The following is a 16,838-nucleotide window of genomic DNA, read 5'->3' on the forward strand; positions in this document are numbered from 1 at the left end:
GAAACCATTTCCAATGACTTTGATTTTAACGAATGATCTTCAAACAACTAGGTCAAATGACACCATCTTATGTCCCCCTCAAAGCCATACAACTTTTGTCTGAAACATTTTTTTCTAAGATCAAAAATAAAAATTATCTAAGATAGGACATTAAAATGGAACCCTGTATAAAATAAGAAATAAATCAAAAATGTCATTATTATCGAATTTGAAATTTAAAAAGTCTCTATTATTGACCTCGATCAAGTTCAGTAATCGATTTAGAATCCTCTTAAATTGTAATAACATATTTTTTGTGTTTTTTAAATATAATAATAAGCTTCTCTCTTACCAATATTACTATAATCTAAAGCATCTAGAGTCTTGAAAGATGTTGCGTAATGAGAATCGTTTTCATTGTCTTGGTCTAATGCAACAGCATATATAATATTGTTGACTGGCGAGAAGATTACTTCCATTTCATCAAGAGTAGGAACTGTCTTAAGTAAGTGAAATGTTCTCAAATCCCATACTTCAGTATTAGATACAACCTCAGTCCCATTTGGATGAAAAACTCCATTTAATATTTGATTCAATTTATCAAATTTATGAATTTCTTTGCCTGAATTAACATCCCATAATATGCCATCGCTAAGTACTAATTCGTCATTCATACTAAAAGTTGCTCGGTTTTTAGTATATTGATTTGAGATAGACGGAGTCAAAGTTGTTAATAGTTTTCCAGTTCCTATATCATATATCTATAATAGAAAATAATAGAAAATATGTGAAATAGTCTTAGTAAGATCTTTTAAGATATAATGCAATTGAAAAGTGAAATAAGACGCTACTGATAACTTAATTATTAAAATAGTGTCATTTAAATTAACATTAGCGTATTTTTATGCGATGTAGTTAAGTACAATTAAATGCTCATAGAATTAGCACATATTTACCGTCGCACTCTCGCCTTGGGTACCAATTATTCTATCTTGTAATTTGCTAAATTCAACATAATCTTCATTTTCTAAAGGAAATTTCATTTCAAAGAACGCTCCTATGTCCCAAAGTATTGACATAGGACTTCTCCAGGCGGTAGTAGTTAACAAAAGATTACCACGCTGATTACATTCCATATGATACACATACGATTCATGACATTGATAAGTTGCTTCTTCCATTCCTGTATGAATATTGAACATTTTGATGTCTCCAGTCTGGGTGCCCAAAATGAGATATTGTGTGCAAGGCTGCATTCAAAAATATGATTAAAGAGAGATACAAAACAATAGTATATAAAAACTAGAATAATTTACAATAAATTAAAATTTACCGAAAAAGTACAACAAGTGAAAATTCCTCCTACATCAGTAGGCCGAAAAGTTTTTATAGGGCAAAAACGGCTATAAATATGCCTTCTATCTAATCTTCTACCATCCATTCCTAATGCTCGTCTAGCTAATCTCACTGTTACATTAGTAGGTGAAGAATTTTTTGTACATGGGTCTGGACATTTATGTGGTCTGTAATATTAATGAAAGTCAGAAATGTCGAATTCGAAATGCTGTATCAATAAGCAATGATGAGTGGTGGAGATATGCATCATAATAGCGGATTCGATTGGACACACTAGTGCATATTAAAATTGTTGTATAATAAGCATAAAGAAATGAAATACAAATATTTCAAATGATAAAACACCTAATACATTTTTATGAAGCAGCAATAATAAAGACTGCATTTCAAAATTGACTACTAGTACTAAAAATCTATAGTGCATATAACGTGAACTATAGATTTTCAAATAGCAATGAATTTTGAAACATGGCAAAAGTGTACTGATAATAAGATTTCGCAATTTAACATATACTTATATGAAACATGTATTTTTACATCAATTTGTGACTTTAATGTATCATTAGTGTCTCCAATCGAATTCGCTATTCGAGAGAGCCATGCACGTGTAGCAGTGTGGGTAGTAACTGAGATACTATTGGGCTCATGATGTAAGAAGACAAGATAGAAGTACCATTCCCGAGAATGCGCGGTAAGAGAATGAATTTTAAGTTAAAAATTTGATTGGCTATTCCAATATGCCATACGGAAAGTGTATAGGGCAACATTTGATTGGTTATTTCTAGTATTGATATCGCAATTTCTAGTATCGATTGCGCATTTTGCGCAATGATACACATTGCATTCTTACATCATAATTAGGCTCATATGTACTTGGAATGGAATGAGAAAAAGTAAAAAATTGAGTGTATATGAAATTGGTGTATATGAAAAATTTTTAACAAGAATCTAGAAATACAAATGCATGCAAATTTTCGATAAAATAATTTTTACCTTTGTCGGAAATATTTCTATTTTCAGAGGCTTAGAATAGGGATTATTCCATATCATTTTAACTAGATTAGTCACTACAAAATTTTGTAAATTTTTGACAATGTTACGATTCATTTATTTATGTTTAGAAAGTTGACAACCAATTAAAAAAATGTTTTATTTTTTATGTTTGGTCGTGGCGATTATTTTAAATCGGTAGTGATAGCAGTTTTACAGTTTTTGCGTTAATTATTATATATATAGCTGTTATTCTACTTATTCTATTTGAATTAACAAAAAATCATTCTCTTTAGATTAAAACATGGTCTTTCTTTTACATCATTACAAAAATTTTTACACTTACAACATACGTCAAGATAATTGATTTTTAAGGTGCTGACCTTTTATGAATATTTACCTATATTTTTAGTATATATCTATAAATCATCTCAATCAATTTTTATCATTGCACGTATAATGATGCAAATTCTAGATTTGTTTTATTTTCTCCATTTCAGTTATAGCTATTAAAGCTATTAAATTAGATGTTTTATACTTTACTTATCTCGAAAAGTCTGTTGAAAAACTGGAAAACAAAACAAATTTTTTTGTCATCTTTGTACTTTTCTGATATACCACTATTCACATTAAAAAATGATTAGGACGTTTTGTACCCATCCTGATAAAATTTTGAATTAAAGATTGAGAGAAATGTAAAATTTATATTAGAAAGATAGATAGATAGATAGATAGATAGATAGATAAATAGATAAATAGATAGATAGATAGAGAGAGAGAGGGGAGGAGGGAGAAATAATAATGAAAATTAATAATTTTAGGCGAAAAGTTGTAAAAAAAAAAGATTCTTCTCAAGAGAATGAATTTTTATTATACAAATCAAATAAATAAAACAAGAGTTAGAATAAATTAATAATTAATACAAATATTTGAAAATTGTAAAATTGCTATGTGTCGATTTAAAATGACCATCATGGTAAGTAATAAATTTATTTGAAAAATACTTTTCAACTCTTAAAACATAAATAAGTGATAACAAAAATTTTTTAAATTATGAAGCAACTAGCGTGATTAAAATGATATGGAATGATACTTATTCTACACTCCTAAAAATATAAATATAGCTGGCGGTAAGGATAAAAATTATTTTATTAAAAAGAAATTTTGCAAGAATGTTTGTAGACTCTTATTTGTCAACAAATTTTTCTGCCATATTTGAATTTTCAACTTTTGGTTTTTCTCTATCCTCATTTACACTCTTAGTGCATTGCTCGATGGTGTAGCGATTCGAATCTGCATCACTGATTAAAGTACATACATAAATAAAATAAAACAAATAATCGCATTTTTTATACTATACAACTATTTTATTCATAAATAGAGAAATATTACTTACTCAAAAAGATTGAATTGTGGACACGTTACCATAGGATTTTTACACAAAGCATGTTGATTGGTTAAATATTCTGTAATAATAGAATCGAGAGTAACAGATAAATTAGAGGTGGCTACGCCAGGCCCTCCGCCACTTCCAGGATCTCTGAAAATCTGTTTCTGTAAAGATCTACAGCTAATTGATTGAGATTGTATCATAGATTGATAATTCATTGGAATGATTAGAGGTTGCCTTTCAGATGACATTGATTTCCTATAACATAACAAATATTTTAAGAAAAGAAAAATAATTGAAGACAAATAAGAAAATAAATAAAGGAAAATAAAGTATTGAAGGAAGTATAACTCTTACTTCTGATTAATTTGTAACTTAATCGGCTGATTTGCATTATTCGAAATAACATTTTGATTCAAGCAATCTGCAAGTTTTAATCGAATATTATTATTTCCAGATGATGAACTAGTGCATCCACCCGTATGGGATATAAATCGAGATGATGTGGGAGTATTATTTCGATAAGTAGTTTCTCTTTGTGTACATCTATTTGTATTATACAAATTAACAGGGGCACCTGGAGAAAAACTACTTCTTGGCTAAAAAAAATAACATTTTGATATTTGTAATAATTATATTATACAAAAAGTGTCAACTGTTAATTATTTTATAATTATTAAAAAATATGCACACACACACGCACGCACGCAGAGTGGGACAATTAAAATATTACAAACTATGTAATTACACATTGTTTTATATAAATACTATGTGTTTTCGTTATATCAATTGATTCATCTCATTACGCATATAGATATTAAGATATGTTGGTTTCCGATTCTTTAATAACTCTTTAATCATTAAATGTAGAACTACCTGCCTATGCACGTCTCCGTTTATTATATTCTCTCTCCTTACAAAAGCTCCTCAACTCTCAATTTCTTATTCGAGTATGTTGATACCATATATACATAATTTCAATATGTATATAATCGAATTTTATTTTGCATACAATGCTAAATTCGATGATTTAACACTTGTTTCAGGCTTTTAATTTTAGCTAAATAGTTACGTTTACATCATGAATTTAGACCGTGGCCTATACCCCTAAATTCGACCTAAATTATTTAGATCCCTCGCTGTAAACACTTGAGAGATGATCAGATCTGGCTGTAGGTCAGACTTCGGTTGTTGATGACTTGACTTGAAATAGGTCGATCTACCATCATTTGTTAATCTCAAATTGATATATGTCATGTCGTTGATAATGAACATATTATATCTTGTAAATAAAAAGTTCAAAAAATATTTAAAGGATCGTATTCGAAAAGTTCAGAGTTCGTTTTCAGGCTGCTTAATAAGTTAAAGCCGGTGTAAATGGTTGGTGCTTAGACCTATTTTGGATCGCATTATAAGTCAGACCGTGCATAGATCTCTCGTGTAGCTAATATTCGGTTGACTTTCATTTTTCGTTGTATTGTTTCATCTGTAATATTTGTGTTCAAATATCCTTTTTTACCTATATGATTGTCTTCATTTCAATGAGAAACTTCATCGTTATCTTTTTAATTGTTTTTATCTTATCCTCTTTGATATCATACAAATAAATTTCAGGCTATCTTCTCTTATATAGGGTCTTTCAATAAGGACGCTCGAAATTTGTTAGATCATAATAGCCGTGTTGTTGAAGTAATATCTGTCAAATTTGTTGTGAAATGTTTAGTAATGTATGGCAAATCACCATGGAAGGTCATAGTGTTGAGCAACGTGTGCAAATCATAAAATTTTATTATCAAAATCAGTGCTCTATTCGAGAAACATTCCGCGCATTACGTGATTTTTATCCTCGCCACAATCGTTCTGCCGAGTCGACTATTCGACGTTTGGTGGCCAAATTCGAGTCAACCGATTCGATAAATAATTAGCCAACACCAGTACGTCGCCGAAACGCAAGGTCTGCTGAAAACATCGCTGCTGTGCGTGAGAGTGTACGGGAAAACCCGAGGCAGTCAATTTTTCGTCGTTCACAAGAACTTGGCCTTTCTGCGACTTCAACTTGGCGAATTTTGCGTCGGGACTTGGGTCTGCCCCTATAAAATTCAACTCAGGAACTTAAGGTAAACGATCATAGACAACACCGTGTGTTCGCTGTTGGGTTCTGGAGCAGTTGGAAGTTAACCCAAATTTCGCCAAACAAATCATCTTTAGCGATGAGACTTATTTTTGGATGAATGGATATATGAACAAGCAAAATTGTCAAATTTGGGATACCAATCCACGCGAAATACATCAGCTCCAAATGCATCCCGAGAAAGTCACTGTTTGGTGCGGATTTTGATCTGGTGGAATCATCGGTCCGTACTTCTTCCAAAACGAAGCGGGCGTTGCCATAACCGTCAACGGCGAGCGCTACAGATCGATGATAAGTAACTTCTTGTGACCTGATATGGATGATATCGGTAGATAACATGTGATTTCAACAGGTTGGCTACGTGCCACACACTGCATGCCACGAGATTCTACACGAGCAATTTGAGATTATCTCGCGCGGCGGCGATGTGAACTGGCCACAGAGATCGTGCAATTTAACGCCTTTAGACTTCCTTTGGGGCTATCTTAAATCACAGATCTATACGAATAAACCGCAAACAATTGATGCTCTCAAAGTCAACATAACAAACGCCATCCAGCAAATTCAGCCAGATTTATGCGAGAAAGTCGAAAATTGGACCGCCCGAATACGTGTCATCAAGCGAAGCGGCGGACATTTGAGCGACATTATATTCCATATTTAATGCCATAAAATATTCTTTGAAATACAAAAAAAATTGAGTGTATCTCACACACAACTTGTTTTATTTACATTTAAAAATCGAGCGTCCTTATTGAAAGACTCTCTATAATGTGGTAGTCAAATACTTCAATCTCTTATCCAATGATATTTGTTTCTCTACTTTTAACTCTAAATTCTAGAGATCTACTTCTCTCTTACATTGCTTCTCATTTTTAACACCAATTTTTATTATGTCAGTAGATTTTATTTTCATTCTCATACTCTTGTTTCTCGTCATAATTATTATCATTGTTAACTTATGATAATTGTTAACATTAGTGAATACTTATTGTTGCAAATGCTGTTATACATCTTTTATCAAAGTCTAAGCAACACTTCGCTGATTCCTCACTTTTTTTTTTGAAGTTCATTCTGAAACTATATCGCGTTTCATTGCGTATAAATTTATAAATTTTGGCAAATCAATAAAACTTATTATTGTTATTAAAATAGTTTACGATATTTTACATTTTAAATCAAAAGGTAGCAGAATATCTTGTAAACAATTAATTTTTCGATATTTTTGCCTGAATACTTTTGAATGTAGAATAATTAAGGGAATTATATTACGTAAAAAATATACATATTATTCCATTTAAAAAAATAAAAGCGATCTCTATCTAAATGCGATCTTAAAAATCGACTTAAACAAATTTTAATTTGTTTAATTTATCATTATTTGAAATTCTCCTTTGAAATTATATAACTTCTGTCTGAACATATTTTTGATTTGACGGATATTTTCAGAGATTTCTAATACTTTAAATGTCCCCCCAATTGTACACCCAGATGTATAAGTTTAAATCCGTTGTTTGCTCATAGGCATTAGTGAGTGTACAAAGCTACCCTGGGCACACAACACACTTTTTTTGTGTGTTTGATGTATTAATATTGACATCTGTCAACATTAACCAGTGCACATCATCAGCAATTTCATACAACACATACATTTTTTTTTCGTAATCATGTCTAATTTTTTTGCTAAAAAAAAAAGCATATGCGGGAAGCTTTGCTTTTCTGTTTCAATTTGAAGAAATCGGCTGCCGAATCGCATCGAATGCTTGTGGAGGCCTATGGCGACAATGCTTTATCGGAAACAACGTGCAGAGATTGATTTCGCCGGTTCAATGACAATTTTGACTTGAGTGACAAGAAGCGTGAAAATCGGCCTAGGAAGGTTGAAGATTGTCAATTGCAGGCTCTTTTGGACGAGGACGATACCCAATCGCAAAAAATGCTTGCCGAGCAGTTGGCTGTCAAGCAGCCATTTCCATTCGGCTACATGCCATGAGGAAGGTTCAAAAGATCAGAAAATGGGTGCCGCATGAACTGAACGATAAGCAGATGGAGCGACGCCAAAACACATGCCAAATAAATTCTGCTTGCCAGATAAAAAAGAAAGTCGTTCCTGCATCGGATTGTAACAGACGATGAAAAATGAATCTATTTTCAGAATCCTAAACGCAAGAAATCTTGGGTTGATCCTGCCTAATCATCAACATCTTCCTCAAGATAAAATCGCTTCGGACGGAAGACGATGCTGTGCGTTTGGATCAGGAGGGCGTCATCTATTACGAGCTGTTAAAACCTGGTGAAACTGTTAATGCTCACCGCTATCACCAACAACTTATCAAATTGCATCATGCTCTGCGTGATAAAAGGCAGCATTATCGGAAAAGACATGACAAACTGATTTTCTTCCACGACAATGCACCATCGCACACGTTAACAATGGTCCAAAACTACTTGGAGACACTCAACTGGGAAGTGCTACACCATCCCGCTTACTCCAGATCTGGCACCTTCTGACTATCATCTGTTTTCGTCGATGGGCCACGCGCTCGCTGAGCGGCACTTCGATTCTTACGAAGATGTCCGAAAATGACTTGATGAGTAGTTTGCCTCGAAAGATGAGGAATTTTTTTGGCGTGGTATACAAATTGCTCGAAAGATGGGAAAAATGTATAGTTAATGAGAGCAAGTACTTTGAATAAATTTGTTTTTACTTCCTAGGAAAAAAAATGTGTTTTTCTGACTAAAAAACAGCGGATTTAAGCTTATACATCTGGGTGCCTATACAGGGTGTTTTCTGCATATGGAGTATAAGATACTATATATGCGTGATACGTTATACTAAAATAAACGCGTACTTATGATGAATTCGTGATTGGAAGAACTAAGTGCATATTAAAGCCGTTGATTTAATTTACAGTATAAAAATGAAATGCAAATGTTTTGAATTATAAAGTACATATTTTACTAATAGTATAATAAAATTTATTGAAATTGAATATTTCAGAATTTAATCGATTTCTATGTTTATGTATAAATCTTTACGTTATTTTATGTATGATACGGCTTTAATGCGCCCAATCAAATTCGTTATTAGTTTTTGGATAGTATTCATAAGTAACGTTTTAAGATGTCAATACGATTATAATTAATTTACAATATCTTAACTGTAATTAAGACAATCTTAAATAATAAGAATCAATTGTACTCAACTGAGTACCGACTCTTTGATCTTCCATATCATATTGCTTAAAATGTGAGAAATTAACAAAATAATTATTGCTTTCATTTCTCATGTAATAAAAGAAAACTAAAAGAATTTTCTTTGATTCTACAGGAAATGTTTTCAAGCATTAAGGAGGTGTTCTAATGTAGAAGTTTAAAAATCGATTTTTTTTTCTTAAATTACATGTCATTGAAATTGTGTTTATAGAAGAAATTTGTCATATTTACAAAATTGAAGAAGTTATAGTGCCTCAAAGTGAACAGCGCACAGGTATTGAATTAGGGCTGTTAGACTATTATTGTTAGACTATTATTGTACGCCGAATAATAATTCTGTAGCGTTGCAAGTTATTTAGAGTCCTTCAAGAACATACTTTTAGGATAATTCTAAGAGAAATTTATTTATGTTTTGTATATAAATATCAGTACTTCGAGTAATGAACAGAGCGGAAGCAAGCGCATAGCAAAAGTATATTTACTTATATAGCTGAACACAATATCGATCGAATAATAATGAAAATAGATAGAAAAGGAAAGAGAGAAAATCCAAATTTCGAGATTCACGGCAAATGGAGGAGATTCAAAAGAAATCAGTATACTGCCGAAAAAGAAACCGGATTGATCGTTCAGAGCGAAAGTCGAGTTACGCCTACGAAAAAATTCGAGAACAAGCTAGGAAAAAAATCCGCACTGTAGGACTTTCTTGAGAAGAATAAAGAGATCTTGGACTGGCAGATTAACTGTAAGTAATATTATTTTCATGAAATCGATATGAAAAACTTGAAATACATTTTTTTCGAAATCATGTATTTTGAAACTGTTTGATGAATATCTTCAATTCTGGCCGATCGCGTCCAACTTGCGTGTGCAGACATATCATTATCATTGATATCACGATTAGAAGAAAAATTTTTTTCGATTTTTACAACTCTTCAAAGGACAAAAAAAAACATAAAATCACAGATTTAACTTAGTGCTGTCATTTTAATAATTTTCATATTTTAGTTTTTCTCATAGTTCCATAATCATAACCACACTCATATTGATTAAGAAACATCTTGAAGAAACATCTTTGTTTCAAATAAGAAGAAATGATAAATATTAAGATAATTATTTTTTTCCAGCCTTTGGATCGAGGATAGCTTTACAGCCTTTACATATCAAAATTTTCGCTTCGAAAAAATTCAAATATTGTTGAAATAAATACAACTGTAAAAAGTTCTTTGTAAAAATTTACATTGATATTTAACAAAAAATTCGAAAAACAATGTAAAAAAACGCTCTTTATAATAGAATATTTCCTTAGTTCTATTCTCTTCAATTCTTCTAAACATCTTCACTACTGTAAAATACCATGCCTGAGTGCACGAATTTCGAACAGTTTAATTAGCTAATATTAAATCATTTTCAATAAAAATTATTGCAGCCTCTACATTTTTATATTACAATTTTCGTTTCGAATTATCTCAGAAATTTGTTATTATATTACACTAAGATCGGGTATTCATAGTCAGATCTTATATTCAAGACCGTCTTAAGTTCAGTCTTGAGATGTCACAAACCAATCAGAAATCTGCATTAGCATCTTAAAACATTATTTAAGACGATCTTGAAATAAGAACCGATTATGAATATTGCCTCATGTCTAGGATATCCTGTGTATTAGACTGACAAGAAAAAAAATTTTTTTTTAGTTGGCCTCTTGGCTCAAAAGCTTCCATTTCATGGAAGCCAAAAAAAAAACCCAAAATCTTTATCCAAAAATATTAAGATTTAGAGATCATTAATAAACAATTTTTAAATCAACGTTTCAATTTTCCTTAATACATGTTTAATTCGATGCAAAAATAATATAATCCGAATTTTAAATGTGATACTGTATGTTTTTTGGTCGCTGAACACGATACAATAATTCATTTAGACTCTACGATATACAACCTTAGAAAATACAGCCCAATTAAAAATAATCAAATTTCGAGTTCAAGATCGATTTTAGCAAGGGACTTCCTACAGGACCTTTAAAAGTTGCATTTAACTAGCCTTGTAGAAGGTCCAGAAAAATTCGAAGATCTTGTTCTGGGTAAACAGATCTATAATTTGAGAAAAGTAACGACTCATTTGAACGCTTGGAACTTTGCTAAAATCAATTTTGAACTCGAAATTTGGTCATTTTTCATATTAGTCGAGCTGTATTTCTTAAAGCGTATCGTAGAACTAAATAAATTATTGCATTGTGTTCAATATACACAAATAACAATAAAAAAAAGAAACGTACAGTACCACATTTAAAATTCGGATTAAGCCAGTTTTGCTTATCAAACCAAACATACACATACATTAAGAAAAATCGGAACTGATTTAAAAATCATTCACTAACTACCTCTAAATTTTAATATTTTTTAACAAAAATTTAGGAGTCCTTTTAGCATGAAATAAAAGCTTGAGCTGAAAGCCCGATTAAAAAAAATTTTTTTTCCTTGTCAATCTACTGTTTATACACATACCGAGGCACTATCGTGCTGCATATTGCATGCACGAACCCATTCATTTTTAAAGACATTTTTGAAAAAAAAGAAAAAAAAAGAAAAAAAAAGAAAAAAGAAAGATTTAAATGAGTTTTTCGCATAAAATCTAAATCTGCAATAAAAATTATCATATTTCATTTAAAAAATTTGGACTTCCAGTTTGGATAATCCATTTCCGGTCAAAACTGGAAATTAAAAATATTCGATAATATGCGTACTCAATTTACTTAAAATTTTTTGGATTTTTTATAAGAATCATTTACCTTGGTTTTAAATGCGTAGTACGAGTTGTCTGAAGTATTCTTTATGTATATATGAGAGCATTTTCTGTCAAAAAAGCCATCCTCTGTCCAAAATTCAGCTCAATAAAAAATTTTTTTCTGAGTTCAAATTATAGATACACATGTTTGCTTTCTTTAGCACTTCGGCCTTTTTAGAAATTTAATATGGTGAGCCTAACATGATGATTACAGTCACAAACTACTGATTGAGAACGCTTGAATCTAGTGTTGCGAGGGAAGGAAAGAATCCGGGAAAGAACGGGAACGAAGAAAATGTTTCTTCCCACGCTTTGAGGGAAAGAACTCGTAATGGAAAATTACTTTATTTGATGTTACTTGATTGTATTTCATCAACGTATATCAGTTGTCTTAAGATTCATAACTATCTACAGATCTATTTATTTTTACAGATTCAAAAATCCTTTTCCAGTATTAAAGCATTAATATATGTATGTAAGGTGGAGTTTATGCTGAGAACAAAAAAATTTCGAAATTAAAATCTTAATCAAAATTTTTTGTTGTTCTCATAATAAAAATTCCATTTCACAGACACGTATTAATGCGTATCTTCAATATGGGAAAAGGATTTTCGAATCTGTAAAAGAGGAAAAAAGAATCTGCAGTCAGATTTTCTAATTAAAATGATGGATTCAATATGGCGGACAATTTGAAAAATTCTCTTCATTTATATGAAAATCGGTAATCGGGAGTTCTTTGGATCGCTAATTATAAATTCGTATCCGGATTCTGTAGAATTCAAAATGGTGGATCCAATGACTAATCAATGTACTGACAATTGACTGTGTTACCTTGTAAATCCGGAATTTTTCGCAGAAAAATCCAATATGGCGACACAAAATTTTTCAAATGCTTTAATTCATATCAGGATCGGAGAATTTTTAAGATGCTGATTACGAATCAGTTCTAAGATTTCTGTAAATTAAAATAACGGATTCAACATTTAATATTTATAGATAATATGTTAAATTAACTTGTTTCAATTATCTTAGAATTTACATTTTAGAAAACATTATTTTTATGTTATTTGTTCATTTGTTCATAAATTATTATTTTAACACTAGGAAATGTTAAATATCAATTGAATAAAAATGGCTAAAAACACATTTGTTTAACGTTCTTAGCAATTTTTAACATTTAAGCATTTTTTAAACATTTCACATCCTACTGATTGACAATATTTTCAGCTAGTTTTCTTGTGATTTTTTTCTCGTTTTCTAAAAATTATAAATTTTGGATAACACATTTCGAAAATCTATTCCTCAGTTATTTGAATATTTTGTATTAATAATATTCAACATTTCTTAATATTAAAATAATACATTTTATGAATAAATGAATAAATGACATAAAAAATGTTTTCCAAAATCTAAGTTCTAAGATAAATGAATAAAATGTTTTAACGTATATAAATGTTAGATCCGTTATTTCGATTTACAGAACTAATTCACTCACAGCTAATTTAAACCTTAAAAATTCATCGATCTTTATTTGAAGTCAAGATATTTTAAAATTTTTTGGTCCCTTATTGGATCTGCCATTCTGACGGCGATCAGAAAAATTATATGGATTTATATATGGATTTATTGGGCAACCGAATCAATTGTCGGTATTTTGATTGGCCATATTGGATCCGCTTTTTTGAATTTTGTAAATTCGGATAAGGATTCATGATCAGCGACACAAAGAACCCCCAGTTACCGATTTTTATGAAATCAAATTAAATCCATCCCGCCATATTAAATCCATCATTTTGAATTTTGGAAATCTTGTATATTTTTCATCTCTTTGAGATTCAGAAAACAGTTAGATGATCCAATGATCATAAAAATTGGATGAATTTTGGCCCATGATAATGAATGACGATTTATGAGTTCTTAATCAGTACTTCATGAACTATAGTCATCATATTGCGTCTACAATATTGAATTTCTAAAAAGGCCAGAGTGCTAAAGAAAGTAGACGTGTGTACCTATAATTTGAGCATAGACAGAAATTTTTCGGTTGAGCTAAATTTTGGACAGAGGGACGACTTTTTTGACAAAGAATGAATATACATAAGATATCCCACAACTCACGCTCATCCTTTTAAGAAATGGCTTCTTTGAACGGATTCCTTAAAAAGTTCCTTAAGAAGTTCCTTAAAAACATTTTATAATCCATTTAAACGCAATTTTTAAAGGCCTTACAGAAGGTCTCGGGAAAATTTCAACTGGATTTTGTTCTGGGTGAACACCTACAATTTGAAGGAAGAAACGACCCATTTGAACGTTTGGAACCTTATTAGAATCGACTTTGAACTGGTTTGATCATTTTTTCACATTAATCAGACTATATTTATATCGTAATCTATATGTATATCGTAAAACTAAATGAATTATTGCATCGTGTTCAGCAACCAAAAAAATATAGTACCATATTTAAAATCTGAATTAAGTCATTTTTGCATCAAATTAAATATATATTAAAGAAAATCAAAACTTTGACTTAAAAATCGTTTACTAGCGACTCTAAAATCTTAATATTTTTTGATAAAAATTTAGAGATGTTCTTTTGACATGAAATGGAAGCTTTTGAGCTGAGACCAATAAAAAAAAATTTTTTTCGTGTCAGCTTAATATACCTAATATACTTTGTATATATGAGTCATTCTATGGCAAATCGACGGCCTTCGTCACCGACCTGTTTCAATTTTTTTATTAATTTTTTTATTAATTTATTAATTTTATTAGGAAAAAAATATGGAAAAAACTTCAAACTTTGTTTCTACTCGAAAAATCTGATTAAAATAAATTAAGTCGATTTTCGTCAACATTTTTAATTTTTATAAAAAAATTCTTCAATGTAGTAGAAATATAAAAAATTTAAACCGCATTTGACTATGGTCAAAATTTTCGTTCTATTTTTTTTTAATTTTTTTTAATTTTTTAAAATTTTTTAATGTTTTTTTATTTATTATGTTAATAGATTTTTAATAGATTTTTGTTGATGAGTTACATAAAATCGTATTATTTCATAACGATACTAGAGAATATATTTTTTCACAATTATTTAGGAAATAAGGACATTAGAGAATATATTATTTCACAATTATTTAGAAAATAAGGATTTATAAGAATATTATTTGAATAAAATAACATCTTTTAAAATATGTGAAGAAAATTAATAAAGATTATTTTTATATAAAGATTTTATATAAATATCATTCCATAAAAAATCCTTTTTATTTTTCATTTTTTTTCTCACTCTTGTACGTTCTATAATCCAAAGAATTTGAAAATTTTTTTACAATACACCATTTTTTTTAGGAATATTATGAATTTTTTGAGTCTCAGATACAGGCTTTGCTGTTTCAAGTTAGTAAGATATTCCTTTGCTATGTTATATTCTTCCGTTAATGAGAACTTTATTACGATATTTACTGATAACTACTCGTGCAAGCCTTCAATGCTCATCTGATCGCCAGATAACTGCTCCACATGAATTGTTCGTCAGATTCAATGAATTTGCCAAATATTGTAGTAAAATTCTCATTAATGGAAGAATATAACAAAGGAATATCTTGCGACTCGAAAGAGCAAAAAAATTGTACCTGAGATTGAAGAAATTCACAATATTATTTCTCAAAAAATGATATATACTTATTGTAAACAAATTTTCAAACTTTTTGGATACATTACAGGATGTATAAGAGTGAAAAAAAAATGAAAAATAAAAATAACTCAGAATGAAAAAGAGATCTTTATATAAAATCTTTATACAGGATGTTTATTAAATACGATAAAACTGATTAGATGAGCGACTAAACTGAGTCGAAAAGTCCTCTACCATTTTCCAACTTTCGCAATAGTTAACAAGATATCAATTATTAACAAGATTAATAAGATATCAAAAAAATTATCGAATATTTTCAATAATTTTTTACTCAAGTATTATCAACTTTACAGAAAAACAGTAAGAAACAAAAATTGTTTATTTTCTTCTCATAAAGCTCTAAGAATTTTGTGTTAATTTTTTGTGCTGCATTTTCTTATTGGCAACTATTTTTACCAATATAAGAAAATGCGGTACTAAAATATTTTGAAAAAATTCTCGATACTTTAAAAAAAGAAAATAAACAATTTTCGTCACTTGCTGGTTTTCTGTAAAGTTGATAATACTTGAATAAAAAAGTATTGAAAAACAATATTCAGCGATTTTTAGTAATTAATATCTTGTTGATTATTGCAAAAATTGTAAAATGTTACAGGCCTCAGTTTAGTCTGCTTTATTCCTATGCGAGAATTTTATCATTATTTATCAAACCCTGTATAAAAATTATTTTTTATTAATAAAGGACTCCGCTAATCTAATCTTATGTAAAATGGAATCGAATTGGCTGAAATTTTATTATAATGCAGATCATGATGTCCTGATCAAAAATCTTCATGGACACAAGGTCCAAAAATGGACACTTTCGAGATATTGAAAATCGAATATTGGAATTTCTAATTTGACATCCAACTTATCTCAAAAACTGTTCATTTGTAGACCTTGTGCCCATAAGGACTTTTGATCAGGACATCATAATCTACATTATAGTAAAATTTCAATTTGACTGGGATTCATTTTACATAAGATTAGTACAGGCCCTTTCTTCACATATTCTAAAAGACCTTATTTTATTTAAATAATATTCTTATAAATCCTTATTCTCTAAATAATTGTAAAATTAAAAATATATTCTTTAGTATTGTTATGAAATAATATGATTTATGTAATCATCAGCAGATTAAAAATCTATTAACATTAATTTTTCAAAATATTAAAATACAAAATTGTAATAGATTTAATATTTTGAAAAATTAAATAAAATGGAACGAAAATTTTAATCATAATCAAATACGACTCAAATTCTTTTTATTTCTACTAAGAATATTGGAGAATTTTTTTATAAAAATTAAAAATGT

The 16,838-nt window shown here is 29.7% G+C and overlaps 1 protein-coding gene across 1 annotated transcript in view; it reads right to left on the bottom strand.

Moving 5' to 3' along the window:
* Positions 1 to 16,838, bottom strand: part of LOC108686430 (protein mahjong) — a 109,058-nt gene that overhangs the window by 11,914 nt on the left and 80,306 nt on the right. The window contains exons 10-14 of the mRNA XM_018191741.1: positions 4,073 to 4,314; positions 3,722 to 3,973; positions 1,313 to 1,502; positions 936 to 1,229; positions 332 to 740 (exon numbers count right to left, since the gene is read on the bottom strand). Of these exons, the coding sequence (XP_018047230.1) occupies positions 332 to 740; positions 936 to 1,229; positions 1,313 to 1,502; positions 3,722 to 3,973; positions 4,073 to 4,314 (1,387 nt within the window). The remainder of the gene's footprint in view (positions 1 to 331; positions 741 to 935; positions 1,230 to 1,312; positions 1,503 to 3,721; positions 3,974 to 4,072; positions 4,315 to 16,838) is intronic.

The sequence above is a fragment of the Atta colombica genome, unplaced genomic scaffold (genome assembly GCF_001594045.1).
Source record: "Atta colombica isolate Treedump-2 unplaced genomic scaffold, Acol1.0 scaffold18, whole genome shotgun sequence".
In the NCBI taxonomy this organism is placed as follows: Eukaryota; Metazoa; Arthropoda; class Insecta; order Hymenoptera; family Formicidae; genus Atta; species Atta colombica.